The following is a 20,868-nucleotide window of genomic DNA, read 5'->3' on the forward strand; positions in this document are numbered from 1 at the left end:
ATTTTGATTTAAGGATATTTACTTTGTATATTTTAACACACAATGTTGACAATATATGTTTTAGTGAGGATAAAGCTTTAACTTTTTGAATCTCAACTTTTATTGTCATGAGACACAGCTGAAAAAGAGGAAAAAATGCTAAAAACAAAAAAGCACTTGAATTCTTCCTCTAATCATAGTGCATAAGCAGACAAATTAAGTTTGCATGTGCAACTTTAGTTCTGCCATTTCCTAATTTTTAAGTATTTGAATTTGGAACATTAATAATGTTTTTAATGTGTTTTTGCATGTAATTTCCTAATTAAAAAAACCTGAAGAAACAGAATTTCTGTCATGTGGAACAATATTGACCTCAGCTTGGATCACGAGCTAGATTCAGACCTTTAGATCTGTACCACAGGCCTCTATCATTTGAACTAACAGAGTAACTTGTAGCATTTGTAGGCTATTAACATTTATGAGAGTCAGCCACTAGAAGGTCTGACACACAGTTTGCCAGTGGGTTTAACAGCTATTTGCTGACAGCAGAAAAATGTAGAGACTTGGTACTCCTAGGTTCAGTTCCATATTCTGGAGGGGAATGTATTCTACTCCTATGGCCATGGATCTTGCTTGCCACCCTCCAGAGCCTATCGACTCCCCTTTGCCTCAGCTCCTGCTTTCCTCTCCCTCTGCTCTTATATACACACCTCCATCTGCCATGCTCCCAACGCCCACAAATCTTCTGGTTTTTTCATTCGTAAATCCTTAAATGTATTGAAATAAACTATGCCAATATGAGCACATTATATCATTATAACTGCATCTATACTAGTTGATTGCACCAATTTAGTTGTATTGATTTCTACATTAATATGGTTAAATTGGTATAAAAACCGATTACACCTGCCTTAAAGCCTTTCCACTGAACAATCTTAACTGATCTTTTCCATGTAATAGCTTGGCATGTTAGTTGTTTTGTTGGTTTTAATATCAAAATATGCTTTATAGTTGTCTTTAGTTTTTAATTTTGGCTATACAGACACCAGCATTCCAAAGTAAAACCTGCAGGACACATGCTAGTTGTCCTGCCTATCTGAAGATAGGCTTGTTTTGTTCTCATGCTTTCATATTGTATTGATCAAACTTTCTCAATTTCCCAATTCATTGGGAAGTGTTACCTGTTCAGTTTTTTAAGTCAAGTTAGATGATATGTATGTAATGTAATGCACCAACTCTTTTGCCAGCCTCTTCTGTTTCTTTTTTGTACTTCATCTTATTTTCCTAGAGTTGGTATATATAAAAAGGGATTTGATTGATTCACTGAGCTATCTGGGTGTCTCATGCATGCATTTGAAATGAAATAACTCCTATCATGTGTAGGGCACTATATTTAAAGGTTGAAAGTGTTTTTTAAAGAGGAATAGTAGAAGGATGTGTAATTTACTTAAATCTCTACTTTGCAATATTTACTGATATACCAGGGCCAATTATTGATGTTAGCAGATATGGTTCAGGATAATGTCTTTAACGAGATACCTCTTAAAATTTTTCATTTAGTGAAACTGGTGAGTTGAAGCTCCATCCAAGTTTGTTTCTTTTGCTTTTGATCCTGGGCAAGCTGTATCCTTCTCCAATGGATGGCACTTATTCAGCTCTCAGCATGGCACCGTTTGTTCCTTTTATTATGAGGTGAGGTGCATATTTCAAAAGAATTTTCTATGCTTACTAGAAAACATTCTCTGGTGGAGAATAATAGTTTTTTAATATACTCTTCAGCATATTTCAAAATGCTTTGTAAATGTTGTAGTTACCATTTAGTTGAAATAACTCATGGAAAAAAACTGTTACTTTAATAGTTGTTGGCAGTGTTTTTGTAGCCATGTTGTGACCCAGGATATTAGAGAGACAAGATGTATGAGGCAATATCTTTTATTGGACTAACTTCTGTTGGTGAAAAAGACAAGCTTGTGAGCTATACTGCTGGAAAAGAACTCTGTGTAGCTCACAAGCTTATCTTTCACCAGCAGAAGTTGGTCCTATAAAAGCTGTTATCTCACACACCTGGTCTTTGTTACTCTAATACTATATTAGATCAAAGTTCTTGATTACATATTAATACCTATTTTATTTTCACTGGGTTAAGAAAAAGACTAGGGTAAACAAATCTCATGCCAGTCACTGCAGGGATCAGAGACACTTTCCCCTCATGTACAGTATTGCACAATTAATTGGTTAGCTGCATTGTGGGTTTTTTTTTAAACTTTCATCTGAAGCATGATGTATGGTATGGTCCCTACCAGAGACTGGATGAAATTGATTGACTATGCTGTGATCGGGAGGGTAAATCTTATGCTGCTGATCTTTAAGAAAAATGGTTTCAGCTCCAGTGGAATGGATTTAGATGTTCATTTCCCATAAAAAAAAATATGGGAGTTGTATATTTAATCCACTGTGCATGGTGTGGGAAACATAATGCTAAAAAAAATTAATTGCTTCCATGTGGAGAGAGAATTATGGTTTTCAAATACTTTTTTTGCTCTTGGGTAACATGGTGAAAGAAAACAGGACTGGAGGTTGGGAAAGAAATTAGAATAGTTCTTAAGTACAGCTTAAATGCCCTACCAGTTACGGGAAAATAGATTTTACAGTCCAAAATATTACTCCTTAAGCTTGGAAATTTCATTATTAAATCTATTAGAGCAGTAAAAGAAGTTAAACATGTTTCTACCCCACGTCTTGTGATCGTTATTTAAGCTGCTATTTACAGTGGAAAACAATAGTAGCTCTGCCTGTTTATCTTTCAGCAGATATGACATTAAAGCATAGTGTCTTGTATACCACAACATTGCTCAGCGTTTGTAGGAATAAACTCAATTTACCATATACTGGTATACTGTTTCTAAAAACAAGAAATGAAATAACAGAAGTTTATCTAAAACGTTTCTGCCATTCCTGAATCTCAAACGTTTATCTATAGATCCATCTAGAGGGACATTTATTAGTTAGGTCATTTAAGCTATATTCTGCCTTCATACCATATGCTACTTCACTGGAGTTTTATATATGATCTAGAGTAGAAAAGAGTGCCTGTCAAACATACATTTATGCTATTTTTTCAGCTTACCTATTCTGTTTTTCATGTTCAATCTGCATTCTGATTGGCTACTCTTAGTGAGAATGTAAGCAACATAAAGCTTCAGCATTGCTGTCCTCCTTAACAACTGCTGTGAACATTTTTTGGACCTGTCAGCATTAAGCCTTTTCACAGGGATATTATGGAACAAATAAAATATATTTGAATAAAAAACTCAAGACATTAAGAGATCTATATCACCAGGGACTTGCCTTCCTTAACTCCTATCGACTACAAGGATGTCTGTAATACCAGTAGTGAGGAGAGCAAAGATATTTGTTTTTAAGATTTTCTTTCTGTTGAACATGGGCAGTAAATTAGTTGCACTTTTAACAAATTGGTCTAAGGCTAAAAAAAATAGTTACATCTTTCAGAAAGCAAGTTTCATCAGGCTTTGAGATGTAAATTTCCTGTCTGATACTTAGCAAATTGCTGACTTTTTACAGTTGTCTGGAGCTATACTGAAAACACTGTAGCCTTTTAAAAAAATCACATTGTGTTCAACCTGACATTCTTGCTTGCGTATCATTAGATAATTTGTTTTTTTTAATGTACATAGACACTTCTGTGAATGCATTGATAATTAGTTCATTTCAACCTCTGTGTGCATTATCTGTGATTTACAGAGGTGAATCACCTAGGGAAGGATACTTTAATTCCTTCCTTTAAATTTTCCTCTTGCATAAGGGCAAATGAGCCAAAGTAAAAGTACCTCTTTTCTGAATATTTCTGATTCCTTTTAAGATTGCAGGTGAAGATTGTTGTGAAGTAATTCTAAGTGAGGATCAAAGAGAAAGTATAGTAACAAAGGATGTTAATCAACAATATACTACACCAGCATACGTTAGTCATCCTTTGAATCTCCCCATGTAGATATATTCATCTGTATATATCTATATATAGATAGCAAAGAATCCTGTGGCACCTTATAGACTAACAGACGTTTTGGAGCATGAGCTTTCGTGGGTGAATACCCACTTCCTCAGATGCATGTAGTGGAAATTTCCAGGGGCAGGTATATATATGCTAGCAAGCAAGCATATATATACCTGCCCCTGGAAATTTCCACTACATGCATCTAAGGAGGTGGGTATTCACCCACGAAAGCTCATGCTCCAAAACGTCTGTTAGTCTATAAGGTGCCACAGGATTCTTTGCTGCTTTTACAGATCCAGACTAACACGGCTACCCCTCTGATATATATATAGATATATATCTATAGATGAATGTGTGTGTATATAATTACTTGGCAATCCAATACAATTATAAAATGTAATTGCTACATTTTATACATCATAAAGTTTTATATGTTTTTATATGATTTCAAGTTCCGTAGAGCTCTAACATCACATTTTATAGAGGATAGATATTATATATGCAGCGAGAGACAGAGGGGGTGAATGAACAGTATAACGTAGCTGATCTTTATCCCTACACACAATAAAGTGGCATTCGTTTATTGATCTGAGAGAATGAACTGAGTACTTAGTGTGTTTGCAAGAAAGCAAGCAGCTCCTTTAACAATACTGTACTTGCTTGGAAGATTTCTAATTAGGCTTTTGAACAGTTTCAGTTAGCTAAAGTGGAATTTTCCATCTAGTGGGAGTAGAGTTAAGGTCGCTCTGACCGTGCTGAAATGAATTGCACAATAGGAGTAGGATTAAATGCTGCAAGGACAAATCTCGGTCTCCCTGTAATACATATACTTTCTACTCCCTGCTAAACTAGGACATTTGATTGCCTATCTACATTTCTATTAAAAGTACTTGTTTTTTTCCTCCAGATGTTTTATTTGGAAGAGAACACATTGATTCACAACTTATCATCTCACTTTTTAAGATATTTGAAAGAAGTTGTTTTAGAGCTAGATATGTCTGACGTACTGATTACTTTTTAGCATGATGGAATGTTCAGAATGTTTTTGATTAATGAGGGAGGTAATCTGGAGGTGACATTTTAACTATAAAATGAAAACACTTCAAAAAAAAATTCTTAGCTGTTAAAGTGATCCAGATTTGAATGATGCTTGTACCCATGCCCTCCTCAACGCAACGTTATTCATAAAATGCTTAATATTTTTGCCTGAATTCTCTGTGGGAATAAATCAGTGTTCCTGTGGAAAGGTGGTGAGACTCTAGCCCTCTACTCTTAAGGGCAGGTTTCAAAGCAGAATCATGAGTAATATAAATCATGAAAGGAAATACATTCTGTGGAGAAAGTTTCATTAGAAATACAGAAATCTTGCTAAGAATTTAATATTTTTAAAATATCACCATTGCTACATCATGTGAAATCTGTGATTGGATCTTTCTATTAAAGTACATATTATAACAGCTTAAAGGGTTGGAAAACCCCATCAAAGAAAATCACACGTGCCATTTTATTTTTGAAAGTGTGGTGTAATTCAGAGAACAGCTAGTCCTTGTTTCTGCTTTACCTTTGTCCAAGTATTGCTCTACTACATTTTGATTTCGAACATAAAGTATAGTAAGCTTGGAGAAGGTGTAGAGGAAGAGGGTGCCTGACTCGAATACAGAGGAGAGGAATGCTAGTCTGGGGATGGGGAGAAGTAGTAGTTTGTGACAAAGAGCTGGGGGTGTGTGTGATGGAGATGCATGTGAGACTGGAGGCATATGGCACTGGAAGGGTGCAGGAGAAAGCAAGAAAAACAGGGACCGATAGTTATCGGAGTGGTGGGACAAGGAGACAGGGACTGGGAACCAGGGTGGGAAGCTGCAAGCCAGCACAGGAGGAGGAAGACTGAGTCAGAAAAGTCCTAGGTATGGTATAAACCTAAATAAAGAGGTACTTGTAGGTGGGCCTGGGAAAATAGCTCCAAGATCTATGCATATGTGAATCAGAACCTTTACTAAAAGGGTGCTACGGGTCTTCAGGATAAGTGACTGCACAGGGCCTACATTGCAGTCTGCAGCCTACCTGGAGGATGGGGGTAGAGCCCCTCCACTAAAGCTTGATTACTTGCACATTATGAATTGTGTGTGAGAGATGGGCTCTTTCACATTAAGGGTATGGCTGCTAGAGGTTACTCTTTCCAACTTGAAATAACTAATTTCCAGTTGACACAGATTAACTATCAGGATTGCACCCTATTAGTCTGGATACTCCACAAACATTTGTTGCAGGTTTGTAGCCTCAGTTAACTCAGGTTTTTGAAAAACCAAAACAAAACCCTGTAATATAGATGTATGCTATGTAGTTTGAGCTACAGCTGCAGTATACTTACATAATTTAATATTCCAGAAATTAACTGGACTTATCCAAAACTGTACTGTACTTATCCAAAAAATAGACTGTAAGCAGGAAATAGCTAGCTGTTTTTAAACTAAATTAGACTAGCACAGAGTATTTAGTAGGTATATTGAACATGATTAATTTAGGAGTGAACTACAAGCTTGATACAGGAGATCTGGTTCTTTCCAGTTAACAATCTAAAAGGAGGTTCACTCCCAAGAGTCCTATCAAAAGCTGTTCAGGGATTAATTAGCCTTGTGTGTGTCTGAGCCAATATTTGATAAACTATTTTAAGCAACATGACGGTATTACTGAAATATTGTCTTGTGTTTTGAAATACGTATTTGTTCTAGTTCTGGTAGAAATACTAGCATGAATAGTAATGTATTATAGTTAATACTGAATGTAATTGTTTATGGGCTAGGACAAGTCAAAGCTTACCTTGACTGATGTTTACTTAAAGTTTAAATAGAATCACCTTCACTTGTGCCTTGTTGATGGTTTATAGATAGAATGAATTTCCTCTTAATGGGCTTTCTGATGAGTAAAATATTTTTTCTGATGTTGAATAACTTTCACCATAAAGATATGTAATCAATTTGTTCCCAAAACACAGATTTTTTTTAAACATTATAGGTATATTAAGTATGTATGCCATAATTATGATTGTAGCGCCTAGGAGCCCAGCCATGGACCAGCTCTCTTGTGCTAAGTGATGTTCTAACTGTACTAATTGTGCTGACTTGCAGTTAACTGATTTGTCTCTCCACTTGTTTTTCACTTCACTAACTCACAGCTGCCATTCCAATGTAACTGCTTTGTCTCACTATATCACCTGTATTTCTCTATCCTTCCCCAGGCTTTTTCCTTCGTCTGTCCCCACAACTCACCTTCCCAAATACCCTCTATCTTCTCTCCTGTCTTCATCACTCTGTTTACCTCAATTCCATACATGTCAGGGGAAAGCTATCACAATGATAATTAACAGCTATCACTTCTGAACAATAAATTCAATTACTTTTAAAAACCATGGAGCCTCCAGGTTGCCCATACAAAGCCTATAATCTCATTGTAACCGTTGTGTTACCATCCCTGTAACCCATTGTTGTAAACCACTTATTTTGTTACATCTAAGCTTGGTTGTATGAATGTGTGAGTAAGGATTTGCAGGATTGAGCACTTGAATTGTAAACTTGTTGGAGGAGTCCAGTTTTCAGAAGTTTTGAGCATCCATAACTCACATGCACTTTTTAATTCAGATCACCTGTGAAAATGAGAGTTCCATGGCTCTTATTTATCTAAAGGAACCATATGGCTCTCTAAATATTAATTTTTGTTACTTTTCATAAACACTCTTCATTATTTTTAAAAGGAAATTATAATGAATCTTTACTAGCAAGTGGTTAATTTTTTTCTTTGTATTTAGAGAAACTTAACCTCCATAGCCAGCTTGTATTGCTTAGATAGCATTATCACTCACATCAGTAACTTATGGTAAATTGTTTTTCAGTAAGTGCCTGATACTGCTACCATTAAAGTTAGTGGCAAAACTCTCATTCACTCCATAGGGACCGGGTCTGGGCCCACAATGAGTAACAGAGCAACAAACTCAAAATGTAAAATGAAAAGTGTTTGTAAGGCTATAAAGTACACGGTCAAAATTTTCATATTTAGGTGCCTAAAGTTAGAATCCTAAATTTGTTTTTAGGTACCTAAATAGAATTGGCTTTATTTTCAGATATGCTAAGTGCTCAGTTTCCTTTTGAACTCAACAGCTACATTAAAAGGAGGAAGCTACATAATCTCACAAAGAGAAAAGTAAACTAGTGCAGATCTTGTCCTGTCCTGACATATCTACAGTACATTTTTTGAGATTCTATAATTTTATTGAAAACTTGGTTAGTAAACTTTATTTAGGAAAAATATTTCTGCAAACATTTTGGTGTCTTAGATATTGTAATTGAAAAATATTCCTTATTTATTACTATGTTTAAAAAAAAAAGTAGATTCTATGACTTTGTTTTCTTCCTTATGTGCAGTTGCTTATGTTGACTTAACTATTTCATCCTGTATTTGACTGGTACAGTATTTAACTGACTTTCTCACCTCCAAACCCTAGTATCCCTTTGAGAAGTGGCCAGTATAGATTGCTACAAAGCTGTGTAACAGTGTGGCTCTCCCTACCTTGCAGCTTTTTTCATTTTGCTGTATTTTAGCATTTTAGCACCAACATGAAACTTGATGCCAAAAACCTGCCTGATTGCAACTGCCAGTGCTGTGAGATAGAGATTTTTATCAACAACCAACAGAAATTTCTGTTGGGATAAATGTTCAGTGTGATATGAAGGGAAATACACTTGTTGAAGCCAGTTTTACATTAATACAACTGTTGTGAGTTACTGTTGTTAATTTAAAGTCTGCCCCTAAGTCTCTGTGTTAAAAGGTATACATCCTCCATTTTTGTTTGTTTCTTTTGTTAGCTGGTCCATATGGTTGGTTTAAGTTGTAGTTGGCTAGAATTATTTTTAGTATTTGGAATGTGAATGATGCAAAAATATTAGAAATATTCAGTTTTTGCTAAGGAAGCTCGTTGGGCCCATTTGTCATTTTACTGCAATAGCAACTGTCCTCTTGAGTGCAATTTGGGCTTTCAGAACCTATAACCTGATGTAAGTACAGAGAAAAATATATAGATGTAGATACATAATATAAAAATCATGTATATCCTGTCGTAAAATGTGGATTTTTTACATTTGTATTATGTTTTTCTATGCTAAATCCTTATTGTGAGAGCACATTTATATGTATTTTTGTTTGATGCAAAACCTTTGTAGACAATAGTATAAATATTTCTTTTGACGGGCCTAGGATGAGAGTTCATTTGAGGTGAAACAAAGTGACAAGTACACTAAGACTATAAAAAAAGGCGAGTAAAAATCTACTACTCTTAAGTATTAGCTTTTGAGTATAGTAGCCAGTGTTTGAACAAGTGATCAGATCTACACATAACTCTCAAATGTATCTGAAAATACAATTTTTGGAAGCTAGTGGCAGCTGTTGGCATGTCCGTTTCTGCATATCAGCTTTCTCTGACATCCAGGCTTATTTCTTTAAGAAATTTTAACAGCTCTCCATACAATAAACATAAAAACGGAACTGTGCTTTTCAGTTGATTTGCACAGTGGCAGTGATTGAGCAGTCAGTGAGATGCTTACTTTCTGTTGATGGTGTATGGGAGAGATGCTTGCACTGCTCATCAAAAGTGGGCATGATTTTCTGACTGTTCAGAGAAATATATACTAAATGTCAGTGCAATAGGAGAAATGCTTATTGGAAATGTAGGATAAATTAAAATCTTCTGGAAATATTTGCTTTAATCTTGAATATAGGTTTTCCTCTTAGATGTTGTAACTTGCTATTTAGTTTACACAGTTAAGTCCCAATCCAGCAAAGCACTCAAGGACAAGCTTAATTTTAAGCACAGGAGTAGTCCAGTGAAATTAGTGAGTCTACTCATACACTTAAAGTTAGCATTTGATTAAGTGCTTTGCTGGATCAGAGACATTTAGTCACATAACCTTCCTTCACAACAGTATACACAGGAAAGGGCAGAAAAATAGAAGGGAAACAAAGCATGCAATGCAAATGACTATAACAAAGTAAAAGAGAGACAAGGTGGGTGAGGGTAATATCTTTTACTGGATCAATTTCTGTTTGATAACTGGAGCTATATAGAGCTCTTCCTCAGGTGTGGCAAAAGAACTCGGAGTGGCACAGCTAAATACAAGATGGAACAAATTGTTTAGCATAAGAAGTTAACACATATTGTAACAAAATAATTCATTAATCACAAGACTAAAATCAATAGTGATATATTAAAAGTTTAATTATTATAAAAAGCAAAAAAAAATCTGAGCTTCTGAGAAGAATCTGTATAAATGCTACGGTAGATACTCTTGAACTATTGTAGGTGGGTGGGTGGAAGGGGGAAAAGTTTTGGAAGAACTTAACCCCTCTTGCTGCTGACCTATTTGCCATGATTCTAATGGTAAGTAAAAGTAAGAAAATCAGTCTTGGCATGTCCTCAGCTGCAATCAGTTCAAGCACTTAAAATCTTTGCAAAGGAATAAGATTTAAGTTATTGTTTAACCTATATAGTTATTTTAAAAATAAATAAAAGGTTACAGACATTACTGCAGAAAATTGTGTTTTGACTACAGTCTTTGTTGTGGGTTTTGCTAACTAATTGGTACAGTAATAAGTGTTGTTGTGTAGTTCTTCCCATGGTTCTGCCTTTGTGAAACATGATAGTAATTTGTTTTTACAGATTATCAAAATTAAAATGCAGTTTTGAATAACAAGTGTTCTTTTGTTTTCTCCACATTTCCATTTACACAAACTGAAGTTGGCAGAATTTTTGTTTCTCTGGTAGAGTATCAGCCAAATACTAAGAAAAGGTGAATGAATCTACAATTAACCCATGTGACTTCAACAAATTGCTAAATAAATCTACTTGAAGTTATGGTTGTCACTGAGACATTGCTGGGGATTTCTTGATAGCAAAAGCAACAAAAAGATTGAACTGAAATAGAGAATCCCAGCAGATGATGTAATAAATCTGAATTTGAAGGCAAAATACTTCTATGGAATATGAAACTTGTTTACTTTCTTCGTAGGTTCCCTTAAGTTTGAGTGGTGCAGGTGGGAGAGACTTGGGCTTTTAGTATAACTTGTTGACCTATTTCACAAATAGACAAAGCCTATGCCTACGTGCTTTCTGTACTACTAATGTATACTACAGTAGAACTGATTTTAAGTGCTTATGAGAAGAATATTGCCTAATGTTTTATCTTATTCATCGGTGCTTTTCTAGCTGTTCTGTGTTGGAAGAGTAAACTATTTACTACAGATACAGAGACTAGAAACTTATACAACTATTAAAAAACCCAAACCCAGTCCCTTAAAAAATCTTTAACATAAATTCAAGATATATTCATGCCTTAGAACTGCGGAAAAACATTTATATTCCACCTAATCTGTTTCTACCTTTGGCTCTGACCTTTGGCCCCTTTTTTATTTGACTAAATTGATGTATTGGTTGTAAAGTATGTAAGCTACAATAAATTGTTACTACTGTTGAGACATCGAGTCCCAACTTTTCTTTATTCTTTGTTAAGAAGAAAATTGACAAAAATGGAAATTAAATACTGCATGTTCCTCAACTAATTTCATATTAAAGTCAAAATGCACTCAGACCAATTATAATACATATGAATCCTAGCAATGAGCAGCTGAAGGTAAAAAATTTGAGACTTAATTTGTCTCCCTTTGGATACATTAGTTCTTGGGTGATATAAAATTCTATATGGAGCCCTTTAAATCATTTAAAGTATAATTAATATTCACCCCTGTTTACTCTAGGTTGGTTTCACAACTGTGATCATTTATGAAGATATGTTTTTATTCATAAATGAAGTAAAAATTGAGTCTCTGAGAAGACAGGAGAGAAAAGAATTATTTGCTAAATTGTTGCATAATACATTTGATCACAGCAAAAAATATTTTGTGACCCTAGCATATTATTTGTGGATACAAGAAATGCAGGACAAGTCTCTCTTATATAAAATCAAAGAGATTGTGTGCCAAGCAGGTTGTAGCCATTGTTAGGGAGGTAAAGGAAACCACTGTAGGACTGAAATACCTGCACATAGACAGTAAACTGAAAACGAATCTCATTGCCCTACTCTTTTAATAGCCATACACAAATAACAAGGGCTCCTACAGTCCTAATTCAAGATTGTGTATAATTTGCTTCAGCATTAGTCCCCTCTCTCCTCAGCACTGTACCCACATGTTTATGGGCCTGATCCAAAGCCGATTGAAGTCAATGGGGAGAACCCCCATTGACTATGAAACTTTGGATCAGAGTCTATATATCTCGTGCCTCAAGAAACCAGCAACTTGCTTCCTCAATAAGAACAGGAGTACTTGTGCCACAAGTACTCCTGTTCTTTTTGCAGATACAGGCGAACACGGCTGCTACTCTGAATTCTGTATAGAATCACTGACTTTCAAAAGTCATATGACAGCCTTTACAGGTGTATATTGTGGAATATTCTTCAGTCCTACAGAATTCCAGTGAAATTCATCAACATCAAGGCCACATACAGAGATGTGAAGTGCTCTGTAAGGGTGAACAACCAGACAGCAGAGTGGTTCAATGTGGACACTGGCATGACAGAAGGCAGCATTTTATTTCCACGATTGTTTGGAATTGCCATAGGTTGGATAATGAACACATGTATTATTAACACAGATTCCAGTCTAGCATGGGTGGATGGCAAATGCCTAGAAGATCTAGGCTTTGCTGCTGATATTGTGCTATGAACAACACCCCAAAAAGCTACAAAGAAAGACACACAATGTGGCAAACATAGGAGCCCTATCAGTGTTCAAAATTAGTTATTCTAAATCACACATTCTTGAAATCCAGATGTAAAGCAGTAATATCATATTAGAAGACAAAAATATTAAGAAAATATAACAGTTCACCTACACAGGCAGCACCATATAAGTCAATGGGAGACCTTAAGAAGGAAAGTGACATCAAGAATAGGAAAGACATCCACAGCATTTACAAAACTCTACAACATGTGGAAATCAGATATACAGCACCAAAACAAAACTGAGAATTTTCAGTTCTAGCGTAATCTCAATGCTAACGTGCAGCTCAAGAGCTGGAGATTTACTGAAATGTTGGACAGTAAACTAGATGCCTTCTAGTTATTTATCCACTTAAGGAAAGATATTTTCTCATTGATTTTCTCCAATATCAATGAGGAATCTAAGAGGAATACTTACTAGTGTGGATGTACCACAAAAATAAATGCCTATGAAAGGTTCTGGGCATCGGAAAGCCTCTGTCACCAGTGAAGAGATCTAATAAATTATCAACCAGCAGCTCATTTCTACCAGAAGCAGAAGGAAGCGCTGGACATCTGTGGGGCATGTACTCTGGAAGCCAAAACACGGACTGCCATGTCATTAAAAACTGTAAGAAGGACGCTTAGCAAGGAGGGTAGAATAGACTATTTCAACACCACAGAGCAAATGGAAGCAGCAGCAAATGACAGAGAAATGGAAGAGACTGGTTTTCACCCTATGTGCCAACATTGGCATGGGAAAGATGTAACGTGGTGTAAATAGAATCACATATATTAGCTTTCACTTGTTTGAAATGCTAAAAATACTCTCTGAAGTTATAGAGGAAAATGGAGATTCAGGCTTTACCAGGAACAGAGAAGAACCAGTTCTCAGGCATCCCAAGGGAGGAGGAAACAATATAGTGCCTTCATTCAGCAAAGAATCCCCTCTTTCCCGGTGGGATTAAATCCTGAGATAATGCTATTCTGCATAGTGTTGGCTGTGTGGGTATGGCATTTAATTGCTGCCCAGATTGTATATATTACCATTACCAGGTATATTACCATTTCTCTTAATTTCTATAAACCTATGCATTTGTAAAGCAAAAATGCAAATAATTATTTAGATTCTAAGGGTCATTGCTTTTATATTGGGTCAAATGACAAATGCAGAGTAGGTCAAGTTGAAGACCTCAAAGGTTTGATAATATCCCCTTTAGGAAAAATATTATTTCATTGATTTAGTATGGAAATCAGAGGAATATTTGATAGTAGGAATGCACCATACAAATATTTCTATAGTCAGCTTACTATTCTTTTTAGACCTAACTGCATAGCATTGCTACCTTCAAAATTTGATTCAAATATTATGTCTTACAAGGGATAATTTAGCAACTTAAAAATGAATTATATTGAGGATCTATGGATAGAGCCTGGAACAAAATCATTTGATCTGATTTGAAAAGGAAGATAACTAGAAGCTTTTACTTCATTTTTGTGAATGTCATTTTTGCAGGAGCTCTTTCATGCTGAACAGACAGTGCAGTTTAGTTGGGCTGGTAGCTGAATTTTAACATGACTAATTTTTTTTCTAATAAGAACTTAATCCATTGCAAATTGGACAGAACATAAAAATAACTTTTGGATTCCTGAAAAATTATTCAAAAACCAAGGTAACTCTTTGGTTAACTTTGGGTAAGGCTGGCAAGTGACTGACCCAAAGACTAAAGTTCAATGTTCGTTTTAATTGGCAAAGTTGGCTATGCTTTACTGTTGTATTGGTTAGCAGTAGAAGTGCTGGATTAGATATTTTTATAAGGGAACTGTTCATCAGTTAATCAAAAGAACAAAGGGTACTCTAGAAGTGGGAAATGGATCCAAGACAGAAGTGTATGGTGAGCATAAAAAATGATGGAAATACTTGTCTGCTGTGACCGGGTAATCTTTATACTGCTGAGTGAGGGGGAGAGGAAATGTATTTTTTGTTCTATATATATATGAAAATGATGATTTATTCTTAATGTAAGATACACCATTTTTAAATTCTTTTATTTATCCAGATTACCAGCAAGTGGTAAGCAGGAAATACATGGTAGTTCGTATTATTGCATTAGGCATTTTTATGAAAGGATTGGATATGTGCTTAGTGGCTAAAGCCGTTATTAAACATGTTACTCTTATTTGGTAGTCACAGCTCTTCATCCCAGCTTAATTTTACTTTAGTCACAAACAGATGAAGCTTGTGCGTGACCTGTTGTTCCTCGGTTTAGGTTTAAGTAGTGTTGTGTGTACATGTACACAGGGGGAACTATTTGTACATCAGCTATGTTTAGATGGTTGGGCTTTTAGTATAACTTGGATTCCCATTTATGGGCTGCAGCATTCAACCTTCCCCTGTGTCACCAGGCTCCATCTAAACTCCTTTGTTCCCACTCCTCAGCTTTCTCCTAGGAACATCTCACATGCAACCTCCATTGTTTCCTGAGCTGCATGCTAATAAGCATGATTTGGAGTGCACTCCTCCATATCTGTATAGGGTCAGGGTATAATATTACTTCTATTATTTTTATTATTTTATTTTATTATTTATTATTTATATTAGCCCTCAGAGTTCCCTTTTTTCTGCTGTCATGCTGTATTTGATATGACTTAGTGATAAATGTAGCATCAACACTAAAAGGACACTATTAACTTTTTAATTATTTTTTAAAATGTTTAAAAAACTTTTCTAATCAAAATAACAAATTAATTCTGATAGCGTGTGCTTTAAATAGCATGAACAGATTTTTGTTTTGTGTTTTAAAAAAAGCCTGTTTTATAAAAAAAATTATTAGAGGGCTTTTTCCTGCTCCCACTGGGGTAAAAAAAGGACTTGGGTTGAATTTGAGATCAACACAGTGGTGTCCCTCCTTGCTTTGCTCAAGTGCATGTTTGTTGTTATTCGGTTCCAAACATCCTATTTCATTTTTGGTGAAAGTAGTACATTTCAGGTTACTCCAGACCAGTGTATGCGAATGTGGTACCACTATTCTAGTTCACTAACTTCCTACTAACCAAATAGTGAAATTGATTATACTCAAAGTACTGTCAGACACCGGAAATAAACTAAAAATAGAGGGGATTTTTCCTGCTAATCTTTCTTGGTCTGCAGTTTCTGAAATTATAACAATAACAGGTACAAAATTTTCATGTGGAAACATGATTTTTCAAGTTAATTCTGTTCCTTTGTATTTCTGTGGCATAGCTAATGTGCAAATAGTGAGAAAAGTGTTTTTAAAATGTTTGTTTTATGGTTAATTTAGTAATCTGAGAATTGGTGAAGGTGAGTACTGCAGAAAAGGAACAGTTAGTTATAAATGGAAGTAAAGGAAACCATGCATATAGGGAACACCTTAAATTCTTTTATAAAAATATATTTGAAGTAGTCTTACTTTTATTCTCAATTAATGTCCTGTCATTTTTACCATTAAGGTAATTAACTGAATGCTTTGAAGTGTGCTTGGGAGTATATAACCTTTTCATGCTTAGCACAAGCTGCTGATACAATTTATGGATTAAATCTTGCCAGTTTTAGCTGGTTTGTTCAGGATCTGAATATTTCTAAGGTTGGCCAGTGCAGTGGAAATATGTTGAATCCATAATTAAACTTGCTGGAGTCTGTTCAGATTTATTGACTTTTTGTTCTTGATCACGAACTGTTTGAGGTAAATGTGTTACATTCAATAGTTCTTGATGTATGTAGATGAACAGTACTAGTTTGCACATGAAGTACTTATTTTGATAATTGTGTCTAGGACTAACATTTACTTTCAGTGGATGGATACAGAATTGAGATTGTCCATAGATAGAAACGGAGTAGTGTATTATTTGAGGATTTTGCAAACTTTTCCAGTTGATTAGTATTTTGAAGTATAATAAAATGAGGATGGCTATATCAGCATGTTTGTTAGCAGTTTTATAATTGGACTGAGGCATGATTTCACACTTTCCCTATGACTCTTTATAAATGTGTCCATAAAGAATATCAGATCCTCGACACAGATTAAGTATTTTTCAAATCTAAAGCAAATACCCACACTTCTCCCAAAACACTCCACTGCTCACACTTCTGGCCCATGAAGAAGATGAAAGAACCAAGCAGCCTGTGATAGGTTTCAGCCACTTCACTTAATGTATTAGTGGAAGGTACTCAAACTCCAGTGATAAGTGCAGTCTGTGAATCGATAAAGAAGAGAACAGAATTTCAGATCTTAAAAATACCATAATTAAGTAACTGTGTCCTGTTCAGAATGGTTGGTTTCAGTTGGCAATACACTGTTTTCATAATTGACTCTTGAAAAATGGTTCCTTAACATGGCCCAAATTTTACTGAGGACCGGGCCTCTGATTTTAGGTTTCACAACACAACAGTGCATTGTTTTACATTCTCAGGGCCTTCTCAGCAGTTAGAAGGGCCAAGATTAATTTTTAAAATCTCAAAAACGTTTGTATTCTGCTGAATACATTGAAATCTCTGAATACCACACAGTGTGGTGAAGCAACTCGTTTACAACGTGATGAATTCCCTCAGTCCCGAACGAAGTCCTTGGAAGAAGCAAAGAGATTTTTTCCGCCCCCTCCCCTTTATCAGCCAAAGGACTGCAAAGTCACAGCACGTGAACTATTTTTGATTTGTTACTCGTTTTGTCAGAATGACTGCCTGAATCCAACACATAGAGTATTCTGAAGAGTAATCAGCTTTCTTCTCAGAGAAGATCACATGTGTACAGAATGGTCTATATGGGACCCAGGATGAGGTAAGCAATCACAAAATAAACAGCTCAGACTGCTCCTTTATGGAGATTGGTCAATTTGCACAAGCAGCAGTCTGTAATATACTGAAGAACATTTGAGTTACTACCTGCTATGTAGATTGTGCCCTTCCTGGCTGGTGAAGGACAACAGAGGGACTACTCAAGCCATTTACCAACACACATTGTCAACATTTCCTTCCACAAAGGCTCCTAACATCCAGCTGTCCAAGTAATACTTAAGAAACAGCCTCCCGCCATCCTCACAACCTAGTAACTGGTATATTCACAGGAACTCTAAACTAGCATAACCTAGAGCCTAATGACCACAGATAACCTACTAAAAAGCATGAAAGCACATTAGTCAAATTCTAATTGTTCAGGGAAAACAGTATTAGTTATCCATTGTTCATATGAAAATGTTGTTGCATGTATTACAGTATACTCTGTATGAAGAAGAAAGTATTCAAAATGAAAAATATGCCATTTAGCCTTCAGTAGAATGCCTCTCATCAACCCCTGTGTAGTTTCCTGTTCTCACTATTATTTTGTTTTATAATTCTGCAACCACCTACTGTTAATATTGGAAGTGTTCTTCAAAAAGTTCGAGTTCATATTTAGCTCTGTTGAATCACTTTGAGCTGGTAGGTTTTTTTTTCCAAACCACGTAAGTAATATAAGAGCATGTGTCCTGTTGAGTTTTCCTCCTTAGTCACTTAGTTTGTGATATTTTCAAAAGTGCCCATCTTTAATTTGTCCCTTAAACATTGTCAGGTTTAGTACTACCTCTGTGGAAATGAATGCAGGACAGGGAAAGACAAGAAAATATCTATCCACCAGTGAGAAAAGTTTGCAGCACTTTCTCCATTGGTGTCTACAACTTTCTGGTTTACCTCCATCGTGTTGCCAGGGTTTCAGGGAAACCTTCAGTATCTGTACCATGGATTTTTTTTTTGAATAGTCAAGAGTGCCACTGTTTTTAAGTTTACCCTCCAATACAAAGGTTAAATACTTAGCGCACAGTGAGGAAGCTTATTTGACTAATAAAGCTCATGGGAGCAAGCCAAAAAGATTTTCCAGCTGCTACTTGTATATTTTTCTTTGTTTATATGTCAGGAAGAAAATCCCCCAGATGAATTGAGCAGAAAGATCAAACAGAGATTAAAATGAAATCCTGTTTGTTAAATCCAGCTTCATTGCTAATGAACTGTATACGTTCTTTATTTATTTTTAACCTTAAAGTACTAAGTTTCACTGCAGATGCAAATAGAGTTAAAATAATTGCCACTGTCATTTTTGTCTTTAGAGATTGTTTCTAATTTGACTGGTCAGATCATTTCCCATGTTCATTGTAAATTGCCAAGAGTAAGAAGTATTTGTATAGACAGGTGCTCTAGAGTCAGATATTATAAGGGTCTCCTTTGTGACTGTTATAACAAGGAAGCAAGACTTGCCACTCAAAGCTGGAATTTTATGATTTGTTTACATCTGCCTGACTCTTGTGTTTGAGCTCATTCCTCCTCCCATTTTCTGATAATAAAACTCTTTTGAGTTAAGTTGCTGATAACAGGTGATGGCTGAGACAATAGCCATCAAAATCTCACATTCTCTAAGTCTAAGGTAGCCCTATTGGTTAAGGAATAAACTATGAGGGTATGAATTATGGAGTTCATTTGTAAACCTCTCATGTAGTTAAGGCATGAAGCCAAGTACCTTGAAAACACCTGAGATGTATATATCAGGTGCCTTCAGGCAGTCAAGTTGATTGACAGGTTACTAATGGTCACCATGTTGTGATATATTATTGTGTTTAAAAACGAGAGAGAGAGAGCTTTTGGCTCATTACCAATAGTATATTTTGAAAAAATAAACATTTTTCTATGCATTCCTATGCGAGAAAAAGTAGTTCCTAGGAAAGGGAACAAATATAAGAGAAGTTATTTACTATAAAGAAGAATCTTCTTAGTACTGATTTTGCTTCTCTGAAAAGCAAATAATTTGTAACCGAACTCTCTGACTTTATTCTGTTTCTCAGTAAGAATTTAATATAGTGCTCTCCGGAGGTTTCATATTATAAAGATTCAGTACTTTTTCAAATATGTATATTACCATATATTTACTAATATGCTGTTAGATGTTATCATAGTTTACATGTGTCAAGGTAAACAAAGTGCTTTTTGTTATGCAGTATCCTTCATTTTTAAAATTTTGATTATCTAAGTCCAAAAATCGAGCCTTTCCAAGTGGGTCTTCAAGTCATTGTAAATGGCATCAACAGATTTAGGGGAATCAGGGAGGGCCAGATCTAGTAGTAGATTTCCATTCCAGACCACTATGCCTGACCTCCTGCACATTGCAGGCCACAAAACCTCACCCACCCGCTCCTGTAAAAGACCCATGACCTCTGAATGAGTTACTTAGCTCCTCAAATCATGATTTAAAGACTTCATGTGACAAAGAAGCCACCATTTATTCTCATTTAAACCAGCAAGTGACCCATGCTTCAGAGGAAAGCAAAAAACTCCCAGGGTCTCTGCCAATCTGACCTGGGGACAAATTCCTTTCTGACCCTAAATATGGTGATCAGTTAGACGCTTGAGCAAGTCAGCAAGGCCCACCTGCTAGACACCTGGGAAAGAATCCTCTGTAGTAACTCAAGAGCCTCCCCATCTAGTGTCCCATCACTGGCCGCTGGAGATATTTGTTACTCGCTGTTGCAAATTGGCCACATTCCATTATAGGCAAACTTGCCATACCATCCCCTCCATAAACTTATCAAGCTCAGTCTTGAAAGCAGTTAGGTGTTTTGCCTCAGCTGCTCCCCTTGGACAACCATTCCAGCACATCTCTCCTCTGATGATTAGAAACCTTTGTCTAATGGCAAGCCTAAACTTGCTGATGGCCAGTTTATATCTATTTATTCTTGTGCCAACATTGGCGCTTAACTTAAATAACTCCTCTCCCTTCCTAGTCTTTATCACTCTGAGGTATTTATAGAGAACAATGCTATCTCCCCTTAGCCTTCATTTGGTTAGGCTAAACAAACCAAGCTCCTTAAGTCTCCTCTCATAAGATAGTTTCTCCATTCCTCTGTAGAATGGTCTTCCATCCTAGTAGACCTTCCAGTTTGACTTCATCTTTCTTAAAATGGGAGTCCAGAATTGCACGCAGTATGAGCTCTCACTAGTGCTTTATATAATGATACTATCACTTCCATACCTCTATTGGAAATACCTCACCTAATGCATCCTAGGTTTGCATTAGCCTTTTTCACAGCCACATCACATTG

General features: G+C 35.8%; 1 protein-coding gene across 12 annotated transcripts in view; it reads left to right on the forward strand.

Moving 5' to 3' along the window:
• The window catches only part of THADA (THADA armadillo repeat containing), a 317,566-nt gene that overhangs the window by 122,634 nt on the left and 174,064 nt on the right, over nt 1–20,868 (forward strand). For 11 of the 12 annotated variants that reach the window (XR_007774144.1, XR_007774145.1, XM_050951713.1 and 8 more), the window contains one exon: nt 1,540–1,671. The exons of the other annotated variant lie outside the window; for it this stretch is intronic. Coding sequence is in view for 9 of the 11 variants with exons in the window: in XM_050951713.1 (XP_050807670.1) it covers nt 1,540–1,671 (132 nt within the window). In the remaining 2 variants the exon portion in view is untranslated. The remainder of the gene's footprint in view (nt 1–1,539; nt 1,672–20,868) is intronic. 12 annotated transcript variants of the gene reach the window in all.

Source organism: Gopherus flavomarginatus, chromosome 4 (assembly GCF_025201925.1).
Source record: "Gopherus flavomarginatus isolate rGopFla2 chromosome 4, rGopFla2.mat.asm, whole genome shotgun sequence".
Classification (NCBI taxonomy): Eukaryota; Metazoa; Chordata; order Testudines; family Testudinidae; genus Gopherus; species Gopherus flavomarginatus.